General features: G+C 35.9%; 3 protein-coding genes across 4 annotated transcripts; 1 reads left to right on the top strand and 2 right to left on the bottom strand.

The window, feature by feature from the left end:
• Positions 1–547: 547 nt before the first annotated feature.
• On the bottom strand, positions 548–5906 carry LOC131953539 (ubiquitin-associated domain-containing protein 2). Of its 2 annotated transcripts, none has more exons than XM_059316760.1 (10): positions 5801–5906; positions 4883–4969; positions 4666–4790; positions 4126–4245; positions 3857–3960; positions 3135–3303; positions 2665–2919; positions 2417–2489; positions 2260–2309; positions 548–1964 (listed from the first exon to the last, which is right to left on the bottom strand). In XM_059316760.1, exons 2-10 carry the CDS (start codon positions 4911–4913, stop codon positions 1854–1856), a joined length of 1038 nt encoding a protein of 345 aa, XP_059172743.1. In that variant the 5' UTR covers positions 4914–4969; positions 5801–5906; the 3' UTR covers positions 548–1853. The 2 variants fall into 2 exon arrangements, with proteins under 2 accessions (XP_059172743.1, XP_059172742.1); XM_059316759.1 differs by having other exon boundaries at positions 5710–5843.
• A 2307-nt stretch (positions 5907–8213) lies between these two features.
• LOC131953535 (rab3 GTPase-activating protein catalytic subunit-like) lies at positions 8214–14489 on the top strand. The gene has a single exon (XM_059316756.1). The coding sequence runs from the start codon at positions 8232–8234 to the stop codon at positions 11571–11573; it is 3342 nt and encodes a 1113-aa protein (XP_059172739.1). The 5' UTR covers positions 8214–8231; the 3' UTR covers positions 11574–14489.
• Positions 14490–16872: 2383 nt separating this feature from the next.
• LOC131953546 (ganglioside GM2 activator) lies at positions 16873–20588 on the bottom strand. Its single transcript, XM_059316767.1, has 5 exons — positions 20526–20588; positions 20140–20320; positions 18672–18860; positions 17848–18015; positions 16873–17043 (listed from the first exon to the last, which is right to left on the bottom strand). The coding sequence occupies exons 2-5, from the start codon at positions 20293–20295 to the stop codon at positions 16900–16902; spliced, it is 657 nt and encodes a 218-aa protein (XP_059172750.1). The 5' UTR covers positions 20296–20320; positions 20526–20588; the 3' UTR covers positions 16873–16899.
• Between the last annotated feature and the right edge of the window lie 257 nt (positions 20589–20845).

Here is a 20845-nt window from a genome sequence, read left to right as displayed (position 1 = left end):
TGGCACACAGCTGAATTTAAAATTACTCAAGTCTCACTATTAACAAAACAATGCTTTAAATTCATGTGAACCTCAATAATCAATCAAAAAGTCTGGCCACTTTATCTAATAAAATGCATTTCCACATTACATTTTTTTTAAGTTCAGGCTATATTATATAATATTCCCATTATGCAAGAGCTTATTTCTGTATTATGCCATTTGAACATAATTATTGATTTAAAAATTATTGGTCTTATTTTTAACAAAACATCTTGTCAAGATGTAGATTACAACTAAATAGTTAATCAAAATTATTCTTAATTCTTATTAAGGAATGTCAGTAGATTTTTTTATATATACACATGATATGCCAAAGCTTTCAGGCAACGAAAAGCAAAAAAAACTATTTTTAATATAGTTTAACAAGGCAGCTATTTTAACAATATATAAATATATAACATTTTCAAAACATAATTATGAAAATACTTCAATTGATTAAGCATATAACTAAAATATTTATTTAACAAAGCATTCCAATCAGAATTTGTTGACCAGTGGCCACTCAAAACTGACTCATCTTGACAGTGGATCTATTTTCTTTGCATTCTATTTCGGTTACCATTATTAAATGTACTCTTTCTTTAGCCCTGTTTAAGACTAGATTTGTTCAATATTGGTGGAATTTACAGTTTTCCCCCCAGTTTTAAAGCTATTCTTTGGTTAATTTGATTGTATTATTTTAACATGGTTATAGTATGTTCAATGTTTCTGCTTTTAAAATACATTAAATTAAGGGAAGTGATAAATCCAAATGTGTTTCAGGGTCTTAAAATAATCATGTAAAAAAACAGCCACCTCAGAGTTAAAGTATTTTAAATTTGGGATGTTTTCACAGTCTATTAAATAGCTAATGAAGAAGTCATGAAGGTTTCAGAAACTAAAAAACATTAATAGCTTTTTTTTAAATATTGCAGTTACACCCAAACTCAAAACAAAAGGCTAAAGATTGAGTTTAATAGAAAACTCTTTGAAAAATCTTTGCAAAAAGACTCATGTTCCATCTAAGGTGAGCAGTTTCATGAAATAAATAATAAACTTTAAAAATAGACATGACTGTACAATACAAGCTTTTCAGCTAAGACATAACATTGAGTCATTGTTGCCCTGCTTAACATCAGTAAGTATGTTAAAGTATTAGAATAGTGAGGTCAGGGATTACAAATTATCCAACAAACATATGGCCAAGACATGACACAACTACCCACACATTCACACAAGGCTGCCTAATTTTAAAATGACTGAAAAAATTAGAGCTTCAACTGCTTGTAAACAGAACATCTTACTTTTGTGTTTATAAAGATGTGTTATGTAGCAGCATATATCTTCCTCAATTTACCCTGGTCAGTTTTATTAAGTCTATCCTGCTAAGATTAAACAACTGCATGAAAGTTAAAGTTTGGTTGGACCTGTGAGTTAAAGGCTAAGAAAATATTTTAATTTTTTTTACTACAAATTTATTTTAGATTTGAAACAGAGTGATAATTAAATTATAATGGGAACTTATAAAGAAAAAGATTCCAAGATGATGAATAGTGTCTACTAACTAAGTTCATAACACAAGATCCAAATTTATTTTGGAAAAGAAAATGTTTTTAAAAAACTTAATTAAATTTCGATAAAACCAACTTAACTTAAAACATTCTGAATCGCTATGTTTGTTTATCCTAAACTATAGCGACAATGAATCTCACATCATGCATTAATGACCACTTGTCGATCAAGAACACAATTTTCATTATGTAACAATGAAAATATTTAAATACACTTCACAGCATGCAAGCTTGGGTAATCATTTTAGACATAATTTTCCATCACATATCCTGCAGCAAAAAATTGGTGGCCAGCCTTGGATTGTTATTTGCTGACCGAAGTGCCTGTCTAGCCCTTGCATCACTGAATCCCATTTCAACAAACTGTTTTACCTGAACATTTTTTTTTAACAAAAAAATTAATTAAACTTTTCCTCAATATTTTATCTTTTTTTTTAACTATAGAATTATGTGGAAAATCAAATACATCAATAATATAAATAAACAATTAATATATCAGTTAATTGTACCTAAATAAATAACGATACAATATAAGATTCATATTATTCAGGCAGATACCAGTATCGTTTTTGTAATTTTAAAACTATTTCTCAAGAAATAAAATTTAGAACTTTTGTTAAAGTTATTCTATTGATTTTCAATATACTCAATACTAAAAAGAACTAACCTGATCTTCAGAAACAACACTCTCAGTAGTGTCTACCAAGCTTGCATCATCTAAAAAATAGTACTAAGTGTAAGTTATGTGTACGATTTTAGAACTTAAAGAATAAAATTGTTTAAATTATTTTTTAACATGATGCAAGGTAATGAAAATAGCTTACTGGTTGTTGGCTGTAAATTTGGTCCTGGGTTTCTGTTAACATTTAAGTTACCAAATATGCTATTGCCCAAATTCTGTTGAAATATATAATATGAAATTGAGTTTTAACTGGTCTTACTTTTATTGAAAGTGTAAGATCAGGATTAGACTGGGAGCCAAGGTTAAGGTAGTGATTCTAGCAAAGTAGTAGTTTAAGAGTTTAAGTAACATTGAATGCCCTGGTCATTTTAAACTTTGTATAGCCCTTACCAAGGGTTGTGGTCTACCAATATCCATTCTTCTGCTTGACTGTATGGCTGAGAACATCATCTGCTGCTCCAGTCTGTCCAGCCTCTCCCTCTGCTGAAGTTCTAAAGTTGCTCCCATGGGCAATGATGTGGTTTGTGAGTCAGGTGATTCTAAATACCGACCCAAGCAGTAGTCAAACTGATTACCCACAAGTTTTGGTACTTGAAGGAAATTTTGAATTTTCAAAAAGTTGATTCTCCATAGCATCCCAGCTACCTAAAAATGAAATTGATAATAATTCTTAAACTTAAACTAACTAGAGAGAAATATTGTATTTAAAAAAAGCATAAACATAGGACAAGAAACTAAATTTTTATTTTTAAGTAGTTAAAATTTTCAACAAATAAAACATGTTGACCATTCATTTAATTCTAACTAAACAGCTACCAATGCAAGCATGCATAATGTACTGGTAAAGATTAAGTTCTTACAATTGCGCAGGAAACTACTAGCATGTTCTCCACTTTAGAGCTGGCCATTTGCAGTCCGAGGATGTAGTTAAGTGTTTTACCAGTAACTGGCACACCCATTAAACTGATCAGTGCCACTCTGGGTACTGTACAATAAAAAGGGACATACAGCGGGAAAGCCAGGCTGAATCTGTAAATAGAATTTAGTAAAGCTCTTTAAAAATTGGTTTGAATATACTTTTAAAACGTTAATGGAATCAAAATTAAGAAACACTTTGCTATTTTTTAATTCACAATTTTAATAAATCATAACAGCAAAAGTCAAATATTTTATGTGATAATATTTTAAACATTTTTAATTCAGATTTTTTTTTAAATATTGGATTCAAACTTTTAAGAAAAAAATTAACTTAACATCTTGAGGGTTGTTTTTTATGATCAATGGGATCAAAAGAGTTCTGAGATTAGAAAACCAAGGAACTTTCCCAACCTGCTTCAGGAGATTCAGTGACAACACCAACTGAGCCAACCATAGCTCAGTCAGTGGCCTCTATGTGAACCTTCAAAGATGTCCTTTATGTTTTCTAATGCACCCTTCCCCCACAAGGTAGAAGATACTTTTGTATCAAAGCTTAAAATTTTTAAAAGTTTTTGGTAATGCCCAGTGTTTTTCCAATCACTCATAAATCATACTTAATAGTAAGGTGAATGAGTGCTAAGGTAATGTAGTGTGTAAAGCTTACAGGCCAGTTGGCATATCTCCTAATCTGATGTCCAGCTTATTGAGAACTGAAAAAACCACCAGCTCCAACAAACTGCTCAAAATCAGAGTAGCCAATAGGTGAGACTGAAAGAAAGAAAATGTTCTCAAATCTTAAAGTTTTCAATAAATAAGATACAAAAAGAAATAGTATGTTTTAAAATTTCTTTTATACTTTAAAAACAAGACACAAAAGCATATGGTTTTTTGAAAAAATATGTGCAAAGCATTTTAGTAAGGCTGTAATCATACCACAAATTTTCTTGAACCAAATCGCCTTTCAAAGATTCTGAAGTTGTAGATAAGCAGCGATGTGAAGATTAAATCAGGTAAATCCAAGAAAACAAGTTTGGACATAAACATTTTCTTCAACTGTAATAAACAATTATATAATAGTAATGAGCTTAAGGATGACATATTCATGAGGTAGAGCATAATTGTTGAACTCCTATTTGGGTGACCCTGAATCCACTGAACACAGATGGGAATTTGTTTTAGTTTCAAGTTGAGGAAAATATAGGTGATAGGTCATGGAGCTGAACTCACAATGCAAACATATCCTGAAGTGACAAAAGTAAACCACTATCAAAACTTTGGAATAAAAGGTCTATCTTTACACATTTATTTTGAAGCGAAGCTCTTCCATATATGATGCACAGTTTGGTCTTTGTTGTTAGTTTGGTATAAGTTAATGTGCTTTTTCCCATTCGATTACGTACAAAGACAAATATATGAATACAACTTTGTAAACAAAGCTGAGTTTTAAATATATATAAATATCTAGATAGATACCTGTTGCTTTGCAAAGACATCTTGGTTGTAATGAAACAAGTAATGAAAATGCTGCAGTGGGAAGGTAAACAAAAAGTAACTGATTATACCATGGCACAAAAGAATCTTGGTCACAGGTGTTCCATCTGAAACAAAGATATAATTGTTTTGACATATCTGGAAAAAAACAACATGATAATTAGGCCTAGATTATCATATTATTAAAGAATTTACTTACAAAACCCTGCTGGCCCAGCTAAGGCAATCATCGTGGGAAATATTTACTGGTTCAGCAAAAACAGATTTTCTTTTACTTCAGTGTTTACTAAAAAAAAAACAGAACAGGATATGTTACTTTAAAAAATATTTTGTAGTGATTTAATTACATTTTCACATTAATTACAAAATTTCCTGTCAAGCAGGAACTAACTCTTAATAGAGTTATTTTAAAATTTGGTAATTAGGAAAACAAACTAAAAAACAGTCGCTTATAAAGTTATAGTAGCCTATTTCACTAAATCATATTTCCTAATTTAACCTATTTCATTGCAAAATATAGTAATTATAAGATAACACAAAATGGACCCATTTATTTAAAGACTCGCAAACAAATTATAATGAGATTTAACAAGATTTGCAAAATCCCCAAGCCATTTTTTTATGTTTTGGGGTCAGATGTTAGGCCTATATTAGTATATATAGATTACTATTATTTAATATTTAGGCCTACTATTTTTATTAAATGCATTGGGTCTAGATCTAGTCTAGATTAGATCTCGAGTCTAGATTCTATATGTCAGGTGCAAAAAACCTGTTTTCTCCCTAACCCAGTGTTATGCTTATTCAATATTCATTGGTCGATGTCGGATCTAGATTAGATCTAGATCTAGTTGAATTGCAGATTTTGTTATACAGTTTTTTAATATTAAAAAGTCGCGATTTTACGTACCCAAAACGATAGATTACCAACGATAGATTACCTCCCTGCCTTAAAATTTAAGTTAAAACTAAGTTAAAACTAACTTAAAACTTGTAAACATATCAATTTACCAAAAAAAGGATTACCAAACTATTAACTAACTAGTCTAACTACTAGATCTAGATCTACTAACTATACTAAGTAGTTTAACTATTAATTTAATCAAGGTTTCAGTACCTAGATAGATCTAGTAGATAGTATATAGATTTATCTAGAAATCAAGAACTAGATCTAGATTCTACTTTTTGTCAACCATAGTGCCGATATTTATCGACCTTTCAGTTAGCCTAAATTACTAAATCTTACAAACAAATTAGCGCTTGAATATTTAGACTAGATTTTTATATAGCTTAGATTTCTAGGCCTACTCGTTTTAAAAATTGTAAATGTATTTATTTTAGTTAATTATTGTTAAACATATCAAATGTATAGGCCTATTAATTATTATATCATATTTACAATATGACTTGCACATTAAATAAACTGCTACCGCTTATTTTATTTAGACTAGATTTACACTCTAGTACACTCTACAGTCTACACGTTATTATCAATACCATCGGCTAAAAAAAGTAATTAAATATTAAATATAGCGACTTTACTTTTGCACTTGAATGATGGAATTCGATCTCTATTTGAAACAATCATTGAAATTTTTCAAAGGGATGAAGAAACATCTAATATAGAATCTATTTTCAAACGGAAAAAAATCGCTTAAAGATACGAAAAATTTGATATAGCCAATTAACAATAAAATTTGTATCTCGGGTACCACTGTAATAGTAATTAGCACCCAAACGAAATTTTTAAAATATTTTAAATTTTAATTTTAAAATATACGAGCCGCCCCGCGGCGTATCATACGCCGCTATTTAGTTGTTATATTTTCTACTTTTCAGTAATTCATAATTTGTGAATTCGACAGTACCAATGCTGCCATTGAAAATATTTGCTTTAAAGCACTACCCCCCCCTCCCTTTCCCCCAACCCCAACCCCTACCCCCCCCCCCCCCCCCCCCCCCCCGTGAAAGCAGCCTCCTCTTAGTAACCTCCTGTAGGTTTAAAATCGTTTCAAACTAAATTATCTGCCCCTGATAGCCGTCACTAAACCCGTCTACGATTTGTAAACATTAACTTGACCACAGCTCACCAGACAATGTGGGGGTGGGGTGGGGACAGAGAGGAAGAGAGGGGATTGTAAGGCGCGTTTGCAGCTTGTTTTCTAACGGCTCCCAGAAGAGAATTATATATATAGATACGTAAACCAATCTTATTGTTGCCAACCCTCCCCCGTGGAGTAAAATATCTTAATGAAAAACAGTCACCCCCTGCAGCTATGTCCAAGAGAGACGAGTATAAGTTATTTAATACATTGCTCTAATCTAGGGGTCGTCCATAAATGACGTCACACTCGTAGGGGGAGGGGGGTCCGTAATTTTGTGAAGGTGTGTGATGAGGGGGAGGGGGGTTAAGATGGTGCGACGTCACACATTTGCATTATAAAACTGTTTTAATAAATTGTTCAGACAAGATTTTAGAAAAATATCGATGTTGTAAAAAAAAATTCAACTGCAATTTTGAGGGGGGTTGTAGGCTGAGGTGTGACGTCATTTTAGCGGGGGGGGGGCTGGCTTTTTGTGCCACGTGTGTCGGAGGGGATGGGGAAGGTAAAAATCGTCAAAAAAAGTGTTGATGACCCCCTAGTGTTTATGCAGATAGCATTTTGCCTACTGTAATTTTATTACTATTATATTAGTATAGTATAATAGTATAATAGTGTAATATTAGGCATACGCATTTTTAAAGCTAATATATAATATGGCATTAGGGGCAATTTGTTCTTTCAAGTATAACTTCTTTGATCGTCATGTCTTTTTAAAAATAAGAACGGAGATTAACGTTCCACATCTTTTATAAAATAAAACTTACATATTATCTGCATTGAAACGAAAGCTGGCCTAACTAATATATAATTAGTAATACTGCTTCAGAATAAACTGATAAATGTTTCCTGTTATTTGAGTGGCTTTACGTCTAAATTCTAGCCCACCGTTTCGGTATTTAGATCTATAATGAATTGCTTACACTTATCAAAACTCAAAACGTGGAATAACAAGTCTTTTTTGTTTTTTAATTTACTGTTGCAATATTATTATTAGGCTATATTCTAGATCTATTTAACATTTCTAATCTACATCAAATATTTGATAAATCAAGAATTTGGTCATAGACCTACGTTTTAAAACTAGGCGCCTCTTTTTACACTCTATTTCTTCATTTTCTTGACAAGTGGTTTTTGGCTGCTTCTTAAATTCTTACTCAACAAACAGTACAGTCTACACACTACACTTCCTTAGTGTTACCTTAACCTTCTAACTAAATTACTATATCTAGGCTAGATAAGATAGATGTGGTTGATATGCCCAGTTCAGTTTAGTAGTCTATTTTACTTAGGAAGTTAGTAACTTAGTAAGTTAGTTAAACTTAGGTAAAGTACTAAACACTCACAGTACTAAACACTAAAGTACTTAAAAGTAGGCTTGTTCTTAAAGTCTAAAGTACTTTTTTTAAATGCCTATTGCAGATTGCTGAGTTTTAACATGCTAGCATGAATGCACTTTCTGGTCAGGAGAGAGAGCGGAGAAAAATGTCATCCAAAAAAATTTCAGCTGTTGATGATGAGGCAGACGTGTTTGAAATTACAGATTTTACAACAGCCTCAGAATGGGAGAGATTTATTGCCCGTTTGGAAGAGATTATTCATGAATGGAAACTTGTGAACCACGAACCTAGGCCACCAGCTATGAAGGATCAGTATAATTCTGGGGCTTGGGGAGAAAAATCTGAGGAAGTGTCTTTTGCAGATTTCAGATTTACTTGCAGTTATTTTTATTTGAAAACAAATGAAGAGTTTACTACTACAAATGTAAATGCTAAACGTGAGGATGTGGAGGAAGTTGATGAGGATCATAAAACTCCAACAGTTTTTCTGGATCTAATGAACTTTGAAAATGATTTCCCATCACATGGTCACTATCTATGTAGATGGTATGGACTTCAAGAATTCTTCACCCTCATGCCAATCAGTGAAAAACAGTTGATTGAGACAGAGGGCAAAGCAAAACTTCTTCTCAGCTCTGCCTCCATAGCACTGGGAAACACAAACTGTAGCATCCCATTTTTTATACAGCTTCATCACAAGTGGAGAAAGCTGTTTACAGGCACATCGCTGGTGCGCGGGGCAACTATTGAATTTGAAATGTCTCACCTACGAAGATTGCCTCCCCAATACTGCCACCTTGCTGGCCTTTTAGACGTGTTTAAATCTAAGTTAGGTTGTGTATACATATCCATGCCTCCCGTGTCTGTATCTGTCAGGTTCACATATATTCTCAAGGACTGGTTTCATTCTGACTGGCCACAGATGCCTCCAGATTTTACTTCTATATGCGATGGAGAAGTTGGGTATGGCGATATTGATTTTCTTCCTTTTGGAGCATGCTCTGATCCAATAAATGAGCTCCAGTTATCCTGTACCTGGCCATGTCTATCTGAGGATATGATAGTTGAAAACAGCCTTTATTCGGATTTGGACCCTTTGCAAGCTCCACAGTGGACTGTGAAGCTCCAGATGACGGAAGACCCTCAATGTTTGCTGGGCGAGTTCCTCAGAGACTTTATCAAGCTGTGCGATAGGATAGAGAGCACAGAAGATGTTCTGAAAAGAGTGGTTGTTGAAAGTGATGGTGATAAACATGGGGCAGACATCACCCATGCATTGCAAAGACTTACAGAGCCTGTACCTGCTCTCTCATCTCTGCCATCACTGGGCAATGTCATGTCAACAGCAACCTCAAGGATAAAATTTAAACCAGACGAGGCCCCTATCCCAGATGTCCTTCTAGATAAAATTATTTACTTCCTCTTCCCTGATGCCAAAATTCCCAGAAGCCAGAGTAGTACCAAATCTCTGTCTTCAACCAAACGCAAAGAATCCAATGTTTCTTCCACACCAACATCATTGACATCATCCATGTCTGAGCAGGTTGGAGATGAAGAGAGAGACAGAAAATCAGAAACTGAAAGAGTAGCTGAAATTTTGGCAGAAGTTAATAAACAACTGAAAGCTGCACCAATAGACAGCTTGACCCATAAGCTAAGTTTGGCTCTATGTAACGTTAATCATAACTTTGGTGGCTTGCTTGGTGTGGCACATTTGTGGCAGGAATTCATTCTGGAAATGCGATTTCGTTGGGAAAACAAGCATCTATTATGCAATGTTGACAAAGGAACACCAAATATGGGCTCTTGTATTTTACACCAAAAACTTCAAATGTTAAACTGCTGCATAGAGTGTAAGATTAAGAGAGAGTCTGCTGGTTACGGCTATGGTGCAGATTCTCTAAACATCCATGATGCAGGTTTTGACTCTTACACAGACATTAAAAACATATCTACTGATGGCTTAAGTGCTGCTGCAATGAAGCGATTGAGCAAGACAGCCAGCCTCCTAAACTCAAGTGATGACGATGAAGAGTTTTTTGAATGCCACGAAGAAGGCGATGATGGCAAAGAGGGGGGAGGATTGTCAGCCAGAAGTGAAGCAGATGAAACAAACAATGGGGAAGAAAAACATTCCAACTCTGCGGATGTGGCTGGGTCTGAGAGCCAAGACACTGGGGATAAATTAGCAAGCGGGCGCATGAAAACTAGTGAAGACTCAAGCTTATTCAAAGACTCACTAACCCATCGCCCAGAAGGCAGGTTGGTGCCTATGAAAAATGTATTTTTACTAACAAATGGAGAGCAGCTGTATATCCCTATAACACAAGAGCCCTCACCAATGACTGAGGACATGTTGGAAGAACATGCAGAGGTTTTAGCCAAATTAGGGACGTCCGCAGAGGGTTCACAGATCCGAGCTCGCATGCAGAGTGCCTGTCTTGTTTCTGATATGGAATCTTTCAAAGCTGCAAACCCTGGCTGTATCCTGGAAGATTTTGTCAGGTGGTACTCTCCTAGGGATTATGTGGTTGAGGGGGAAGAAACTGAAAATGGGGGAGAGCAAGAAGAAGAAACTAGTGAAGGAGAAATAAACAAACCCCTGGTTCCAAAACGAGGACACCTGAGCCAACGAATGCAGATCCCTGGTAATATGTGGGTTGAGGCATGGCAGAGCGCTAAGCCAGTTCCAGCTCGGCGCCAGAAGCGATTGTTTGATGACACTAAAGAAGCTGAAAAAGTGCTTCATTACTTGGCTTCTATGAAACCTGCCGAAGTAGTTCTCCATTTAATGCCGTGTGTTGTGCATGCTGCCATTGTAAAACTGGTTGAAGAGTCTATCCAGACTAGTGTCCCCAACGTTAAATCTATTATTGATCCAATCATATCAAAGGCCGCCAAAGTGACCAGAAATTTTTCTCTTGATAAGAAAAAATATTCAGAGATCCTTCGGTTAATTGAACTTGCAGAGATTGTATCTGCTCGTACCACATCCCTGCGATCAAAGTTTACAAGTGATCACCTGTCATGTCCGGAACAGGAGGGTAAGGAGGAAGAAATTGAAAGGTTCGTCACCGCTTTGTTAACACAGTCAGAAGTTGCTGTCACAGGGGGAGCTTGTGGTCCAGCTGGAGCCATCATACATAAAATGTTTATTGCAGCTCAGAGAGCTAATAATATGATTTTGGATGACGAGGACAACGACGAAGCCTTGAACCTGGATAAATCAAGCAACCACAGAGGCCACCTAACCACAGCCTCAGAGGTGCGCTCGTCCGCTTCATGCTCTGACTTTCCCTCTGCAGCCCTGAGAGAGTATATTCTAAGAGCTATGGTCCCTAGGCCTGCCCCCTACTCTAAAGTCCTGCCTCAGAGAATGTACTGTTATCTTGTAGATGGGGACAACAGGCTTGCAGGGGCTTTTACAGCAGACTCAACTTTCCAATAAGCCAGAAATCAGGCTATATTACTACAGCCCACTGTACAAGATCTTCCAACACTATTTAGTAGTGCAATATTTTAAAATGTTTTCTTCTCTAAGGTAAAACAAGATTTCAACAGTAACATTTAACTTGCACATAGCTAATTTAAGACTTATAACAATGTTCTAACAATGATTAGATCACACATTATAACTTGCACCTGTTGTTTTAATTTGTAATAAAACAAATTAAAACTCGTATCTTTGTATCATTATCTTCAGCCACCTGAAACCCTCTTTTTTTTGTCAATTATCTGAAAATTAAAAATGAATTGTGCACTTTATATTATGTAGACACAAGGTTGCAGGCTTTTAGCTTTTCAGTGTAGATAACACAATTCATGCATAAAAAGTGCATGCATTTTTTATTTTTAAGTACAATTACCTAGTTGTTTGCACTTATTTATCAAGTTACATTTTTCTTGTGATATCTCAGTAAGCCTTACTGAGTAAGCCATACTACCACTCCTAATTTATATAAGAAAACATTTTCATGACATTATTTTTTTAAATAAATTTTTTTTTTATTTATTGTATTCATTGTTTTTGTGATTGTTTTAAACCACTTTCCATTCACTCCTATGAACAGTTATTTCCATATTTTTCTCTTTTCCAAGTCTACAAATATTTTTCCAGAAATGTAGGGTTTTAAAACTAATTAACTATATAAATAAATGTATAACAATACTCTAACTGTAGAAGGGAACATAACTGGTACTGGTACATAACCAAGTCTCCCCCATATAGAGCATCCACTCTCCCATAGTACTAGCCATGTATACCTGATTTAACTTTGTGTTGTTAGTAAACTCTTTCAGACCAAATGGGAAGATGCATTTGAGTTTGTGTGATAGCTGTGGTGATCAGCATCATTTTCAGGAGCAGTCAGCTTCTACAAACTACAACTTATGCTGCTGGGTACATTTACAAATTGGGTAGACTCAGATACAAAAGCCAGGAAACTTATTGGAGACCTTTGGGTTTTTAAGGTCAACAGAGAAAATATTGTTCTGAATTGTTATTATTGATTTATTTAAATCTATTTTAAATGTATATATTTTAATCTAATCTGACTTCCTAAACGTAAAGGTTTATGCAACATTTGATTGTATTACTTAATTCTGATTGTAATTTGTGACTGATTATAATCTGAACGAAATTTGGAATTTGATCCAGGGCTTATGGTATCGTATGTCACTGTTGTGATGGTGATTTGAATGTTCGTAACACAGACCAATTTCAGCTTTTTGCAAGTGTGTTGCTGTGTAATGTGATAGATAAAACACATTATTATTTATTGCTTGTCTAATTTATTGTGATCCTAACAGCATTTTTTTTTTTGGAAAGTACTTACCCTGGTTAAACTAAAGATGACTTGTGTATTTGAGCTAGCTAGATCTGCTTGTAGTAAGGCATTCCAAGTAGAGTGGGCTAGTTTAAGATTAGATGCTCAACTAAGCTAATTAGTTACTATCATTCATGTAAATCTTGTTTTAATTGCAGTAGATTAACCTAATAGGCACCTAATAAAGCACTGAGCTTTGAATTGTGTACACATATTTTAGTCATCAAATGTCTAAAAAGTTATAAAAGGTGAATTGCTTCTGTAGAGTTCATCATTGAGGGTGTCAGTTAAGGAGGGTTTTTTTTTAAACAATAGAGAAAGGCATCAAATTTGTGCCTTGGTTGAAATGTTTTTTTCACAGGATTTAGGTTAGGGCTTGTTTAATTTACATTGTATTTTTGGGTTATATAAGTATGAGCCATAATTAAAATTTGATTAATCAGATTGTAGTGTGTACAAGAAAACTTGATTTTTTCATAAAACAGATAACATACATTGGTGTGGAGCATCAGAAAGTAAAAATTCGTTTTTGATAAATGTAGGTGAAAAATAATTTTTTTCTCTTTTTTTTTCGCTTGTCCATCCAGTTATTTTAAAAGTATATACATTTTAATGTTGCACAATTTTATGCTAATGTTTGCACAGTTAAAAACTTCAACCCTTTGTAAGTTACATGCAACATGTATTAATAGCAGTAACTTAACTTAAGCTCACATTGGTTATAGATTTTATCTCTTAATGTGAAACATTTTAAATCGGTTTCCTTTTCAGGTTATGCAAACAGTTTATTAAGTCAAAAATGTTTTTAATAAAGTATAATATCTTGTTGATTCCATTTCAGTTTCCACAAACTAAGATGTATTTCTAATAAAGTTTGAAAATTTTCATCCAATTCCCATCCTTTGCCCCATTGAATGTCATTATGACTTCACATTCCATAAACTGTAAACCCCTATTAGATTGCTGGTAATGCACACTTAACTTGTGCTTTTGGGACTAGCAGCTCCACATACTAAACTTACTTCTGTGTCCCATTTTAAAGCAGATGATTAGAATAAGTATAGATGATTAGATGAATAGATTTTTTTAGATAAGACTTAGCAAAACTGATGTGCATAATTTATGCAATGTATATTTTAGGTTTTTGTATAATGTGAGAGTGAAGTTTTTTAGCTGATATATTAGAACTGGTATTGTTTAAATTAACATAAAACTATGGATGATCAAACTGATCTTTAGGTGGATTAAGATAATAAAGCTGAAAAGTTGTTTTTTTCTTTAGTAAGCTCCACTGCATTACTAATTATATCTTTATCCATAGTAGTTTAAGAAACAGAATGAAGTTATTTCTGTAATTTCCAACTTTATAGTGCAGTGAGTTCATTAATGTTATAAAACTAAGAGAACAAAAAAAAACAATTTTGACCTTAAAAGTGTAGGTGGTGGTGAATGAAGAAAGCCTGTTTTCATTGTTTGCTTATACTTTTTGAAACTTGTCTTTTTTTTGTGTAAAAATAATCATTTAATAAATGATTGATCATGCAACTTTATTAGTAGTGTTTATTTTTTGTTATTGTTGTTTTGTTAGCTTAGTATGCATTTGTCATATTTTATGTCATTCCTTTACTTCACTTTAAAAAACAGTTAAATTTTGTCTGTATTTAATGTATATACTTCACTAACATTACGTTGACATTTCGATCGCATGTTGAATGGTAAAGCATTTGCCTGCTAACCTGATAGTTTTGAATTGGGGTGCCTGGCTGGAGTTGTAGTACATCCCTGATTCCACCCTATTCTGATGCTACCTGACTATGTTAAGGAAAGTAAAGGCGGCTTGGCATCGTGCTGACACACTCTCCCTTCATATGCTGAGGTCACTTGCTCTTTAGGTCACAAAGTCCAATAGGGAACTCAACGTTTACTTACTTAAAATATATACACCCTTTCAGCTGTAATTGTCATTCATAGTCATACACCAGTCTTATATGATCTTTTAAAACTGCATCTAATGGGATGTTGAGGTTTTTATACTTAAGTCTTTCCCCAATTGATTTCAATTACTAATCAATCAGAGCCGAGTGACGTCCAATGGACTTGAGCCTGTAAATACTGTAGTGTGATGTTACCTACACATTGATTGCTGTGTGAGATTTAGGGAATGTGAAAACGTCTGAACCTCTATGGCCATCCTAATGCTGTGGCCACACAAACCTATGACCTGCTGACCATTAGGGAATGTGAAAACGTCTGAACCTCTATGGCCATCCTAATGTTGTGGTCACACAAACCTATGATCTGCTGACCATTAGGGAATGTGAAAACGTCTGAACCTCTATGGCCATCCTAATGCTGTGGCCACACAAACCTCTGACCATTAAGGAATGTGAAAACGTCTGAACCTCTATGGCCATCCTAATGCTGTGGCCACACAAACCTCTGACCATTAAGGAATGTGAAAACGTCTGAACCTCTATGGCCATCCTAATGTTGTGGTCACACAAACCTATGATCTGCTGACCATTAGGGAATGTGAAAACGTCTGAACCTCTATGGCCATCCTAATGCTGTGGCCACACAAACCTCTGACCATTAAGGAATGTGAAAACGTCTGAACCTCTATGGCCATCCTAATGCTGTGGCCACACAAACCTATGACCTGCTGACCATTAGGGAATGTGAAAACGTCTGAACCTCTATGGCCATCCTAATGTTGTGGTCACACAAACCTATGATCTGCTGACCATTAGGGAATGTGAAAACGTCTGAACCTCTATGGCCATCCTAATGCTGTGGCCACACAAACCTATGACCTACTGACCATTAGGGAATGTGAAAACGTCTAATCCTCTATGGCCATCCTAATGCTGAGGTCACACAAACCTCTATGGCCATCCTAATGCTGTGGCCACACAAACCTCTGACCATTAGAAAATGTGAAAACGTCTGAACCTCTATGGTCATCCTAATGTTGTGGCCACACAAACCTCTATGGCCATCCTAATGCTGTGGCCACTCCAACCTCTGACCATTAAGGAATGTGAAAACGTCTGAACCTCTATGGCCATCCTAATGCTGTGGCCACACAAACCTCTATGGCCATCCTAATGCTGTGGCCACACAAACCTCTATGGCCATCCTAATGCTGTGGCCACTCCAACCTCTGACCATTAAGGAATGTGAAAACGTCTGAACCTCTATGACCATCCTAATGTTGTGGCCACACAAACCTATGACCTGCTGACCATTAAGGAATGTGAAAACGTCTGAACCTCTATGGCCATCCTAATGTTGTGGTCACACAAATCTCTGACATACTGACCATGTGATCTTTAAAGTCTTGTTGGTCAAACTGTTAGGGGGCAAACATGTCCTGACACTGCCACACTATCACTAGGGGCTCACTACACCACGCTGAATACCAATATTGAAATGTAGCGTAATTAGTAAGAATCTGCCATAAACGTTTTTGTGTAAGGCCATCATCAAACTATTTCATTTTCAGTCTCCAAAGCAAAGATCTAGTATACAACTTATAGAAGAATTACTAGAGATTTTTTTAAAAACAAATTACAAATAAAACTTTCAATAGTATGCAGCTTTGCTTCTGTTAATGCTAATGAAAATCTTATGTCCAAAGGTCAATGTTTAGTTTTCTTACATTTGTGATTCCTTTACCTTATACTTAAGAGGTTTGTTAAACCAAACTTAAACCCAATATTTAATTGTCTTAATACTATCTCCTGAGTATACATATAAACGGGCATTATAAAACGATTTTTAAAACGCAAACGTTTTAGAAAATATGTAACCAGATTTTAATCAAAGACAGAGATCTCATCTAGACTCTTTGAGTGCTGACCCTAGGATGAGCCCACACAAAAAAGCACCTTGAAGCAGGCCTCCTGGACAGAAATCTCATCTAGACTCTAAGTCTAAGTGCTGACCCTAGGATGAGCCCACACAAAAAAGCACCTTGAAGCAGGCCAGCTGGTTGCCGTTCTCGATGATCCTCACTGTACTGCGGTAATTCCCGATGGCGTAGCGCTGCAGGTTCATCTTCACTTTGCTGCGGTTGACTTCATATACTCCCTTATTTAAAAAAAAAAAAAGAATCATTCAGAAGCTCTGATTATTTTTTTAATAAATTTAATAACTTTAACTAAAAAAGGTTGCTTTTGACCATTCGATGTAAATCAATATTGAAATGCAACAGGGTCATTGAATGATTTAACAATTTTTAACCCCCCCCCCCACACACACACATACATACATACACACCAGCAGACGTCACAAAGCTTCAGCCCCCCCCCCCCCCCTACCCGTTCATCAGTTATGCACGACACACTGTTACTTTGACTAATTTTGCCAACTAATGGCCAATCGGTCTTTTTATGTCGGCTTTTTATATATGTCGGTCGAATGGATGTCGACCTTTTTCTCCTACGCCTGATTTTGCCACGGGATAACGCGGAAGTAGTCCTACCTGAACACGTCTTATGGGTCATCCATAAATGACGTCACGCTTTTTTTGACGATTTTTACCCCCCCCCCCCCCTCCCCTCCGTCACACGTCGTCACAAAAAGCCAGACCCCCCCCCCATAAATGACGTCACACCTCAACCTACAACCCCCCCTCAAAATTGCAGTTGAATTTTTTTTTAACCATCGATATTTTTCCAAAATCTTGTCTAAAATATTACAATTTATTAAAACAGTTATCTAAAACGCGAAATAACGTCTAAAATTCGTTTTCTTACATTGCTTTTCTATAATGCAAAAATGTGACGTCGCAACATCTGAACCCCCCCCCCCCCCCTCATCACACATCGTCACAAAATTACGAACCCCTCCCCCTTACGAGTGTGACGTCATTTATGGATGACCCCTTATTACCTTTGCAAACGGACATTTGCACCCAGCCTGGTCCTGCAGCTCGGCTGGGCAGGTGGCCAACTTGCTCAACATCGGGCACACGTCGTCAAAGGTGCATGAGCCCAGGTAACCCTTGCAATCGATTTTCATCCACGTGCCGAATTGACGTTTTTCGGTCACCATCTCAATCTGTATAAGGGAAATATTTATTCAGTGTTCAATTTATTTAAATACAGCGAAAATATGTTTAAGTTTTAATAAACGCATGGGCATCTCGGTGGTATGTAAGGGGCATTATCAGCTCAGTGAGTTTCTACGGGACTTGTATTTCAGTTCTTATTACCCCCCCCCCCCCAATTATGGAAATTATTCTATTTTTGTACAATTATGCAAGGGCCTACGATAAATGACATAATCAGATGCTTTTCAAATGTTGAAAAGACAAGCAGCATGCGTATGCATAGTTACTTTAAGAAGTAAAAGTTTCCCTTTCAAACCTGACGGTCTATGGGGCAAGTGAAGTAGAGTTCACTTGTTTCTGTGACCTCGGCATTTGAAGAGATGGTGTGGTCAGCACTATGGCCAGCCGCCTTTACTCTCCCTAACGTGAGTTAGGTATCCATCAAAAGTGGCGTTATGTAAATATAATAGGTATATAACATTTATTTACTTAAAAATACGCTAATTGACAGGATGGCCGTTTCGATTAAAATAAACCTGCTCCATTCTAACAGATGGTAATGTATAAGCGCTGTCAATTAATTTCCACTACGCATGTAGGCCTCTATATAAAAAATAATACTTCTCAAAGCAGTGAATGTATTCTAAAAGCAGCATTGAATTACCCGAATGTTGTTAGTGAGATCCTGCTTCAAGGTCGCCTTAACGGTCACCGTGACCTCGCCCTTGTACGGGATCGGGTACGGGCTCACAGTCAGCTCGTCCACGACGATGGGGGCCATCGCACCCCCGCAGTTTTCTAGCTGAATTCCGTTAGAGACTTTTCTCGTTGCCTTTTGTAAATGTTTAGTTTTCTGTGGGTAGGAAAAAAAATTGTTGTGTTGACATGGATTTTGATTTTTAACATTGCACAAGCTATAATGTTCTGGCATGCAGATTTGTGTGCGAGTTCACCCAATTTAACAAGTAGTATATAGACCACTACGTTTAGAAGACAAACATGCGTCAATGATGTAATCTCTGCTTAGTGGCGTCGCTAGGTCGGGTGTCACCCGGTCAGTAGCGTAGCGAGGGGGGGGGGGGGGAGGGGCGGGGGGGGGGGACATATGTCCCCGGGCGCCGACCTTAGGGGGGCGCCAAAATGGGTTTGAAAAATAAATTGAAAGGTTGAGGGGGGGGGGGGGCAAATCGAAATCTTGAGGGGGGGGGGTGTGCAAATCGAAAAGTTTGTCGCCGGAAGGGTCGCTACGCCTCTGCACCCGGTTCGGCACTTCGTGGTGTCACCCCCCTCCCAGAAACAAAGTATATATATATATATATATATATATATATATATATATATATATATATATATATATATATATATTGCTACGCCTCTGTCATAGCACAACGGGACGTATTTTTTTGTGTGGGTCTGGGCTCTTACATTTTTCTATTAAACTATAGCACATTAATCCGTCTCAAACTACTCAAATAATGTTTTAAATAATGATGGGCACTCAATTGAACCGTTTTCGACAAACTAGCTTTTCATATATTGATAGGTACATAAGAAAAGCAGGCTGAAATCAGCGTCAATGGCCTCAATGGCGCATAACCAGTTGACACGTATCCTTAATTGTGACGGAGGCGTGGTCGAGTCGGCAAAAGCTCATGGTTGATAAATTCGAAAAAAGTCTCGAGTTCAAACCCTCTGGCAAATAAGGCTCGATCCCTTCCAACACTAAAAATTAAGAACGAAGTAGAAGAAGAAGATAGGTACATTGTATAATTGGGAAGAGGGGGGGGGGGAGCGACGGTATAGACTGATTGAAGAGCTTAGACTACATATTGATGCGATCCACATTTGTAAAGGGAATAAAAATGTCTTTAAAAAAATCAATGGTGCCCTAGCGATATAACACAGTTGTCAAGTATTGTCAGGTGTGGGGGAGGGGGGAAAGATTTTGTTCAGTATAGATAGAACTAGTTTTAGCCCCTCCGCCAAACAGACCTTCCTAGAATACAGAACAACTAATAAAAAGACACTAATGTTCTTTTGAAATCCTACACAATAAATATTCTTTTACAAAAAAACAAAAACAAAAAAAAATGTTATTTACTTTATCAAAAAAAAAAAAAACGAAAACATACCTTCGACTGCTCTAGCTGATACAACATGTTTTTAATCCAATCCTCATCATAGACGCCAGACTTGGGTATAATATCTGGAATCTCGTAAGATGTGGCAAAACGCACGGCCAACACAAAAACCACAGAGAGCAACAACTGGTGCACTTTGAGATTCATTGCAGTCTTCTTAAATACGAGCCTGCTGTTTAAAGGGCAATAATTTAAAAAAAACACATACTAATTTTATACCCGAAAAGACGAGCCTATACCTTTTTAAAAAGTTAGGTTAAAAGAATTGACTATGGCCTATTTGTAATTATCTGTCATAAAAGATACATATTTTTTAATAAAGCACAATAAATCAGTGTGATTTTTATATAAGCGTTCTTTCTATTGTGCACACTCACCGATTATGTCCCCTTAACAATTTCTAACATCCAAGTGTCGATGTTTTCGGTTGTTTAATATAGGCGTGCGATTTGAATAAAGCACATCTTTAATTTATCCAATATACAGTCATAGTTCAGGGGTTCTAACAATATAGGCTTGTTGCATTGGTCTTGTATATATTTTCAATGTTTTTTTTTTTTTTACAAAAAGAAAAATATATTTTTTTAAATGGAAAAAGTTATAACTAAATTTTTTAAAAAAATTACCTTACCAAGTCCCAAACTATGATGTCACTCTTTCTTAGCTCGCCCCCTCCCTCCCATCTAGAGAGTGTGAT

The sequence above is a fragment of the Physella acuta genome, unplaced genomic scaffold (genome assembly GCF_028476545.2).
Source record: "Physella acuta isolate Inbredline_101_S28 unplaced genomic scaffold, ASM2847654v3 ptg000928l, whole genome shotgun sequence".
NCBI lineage: Eukaryota > Metazoa > Mollusca > Gastropoda > Physidae > Physella > Physella acuta.
The sequence above is the reverse complement of the archived record's forward strand: the minus strand, read 5'-3'. Positions and strand labels throughout refer to the sequence as shown.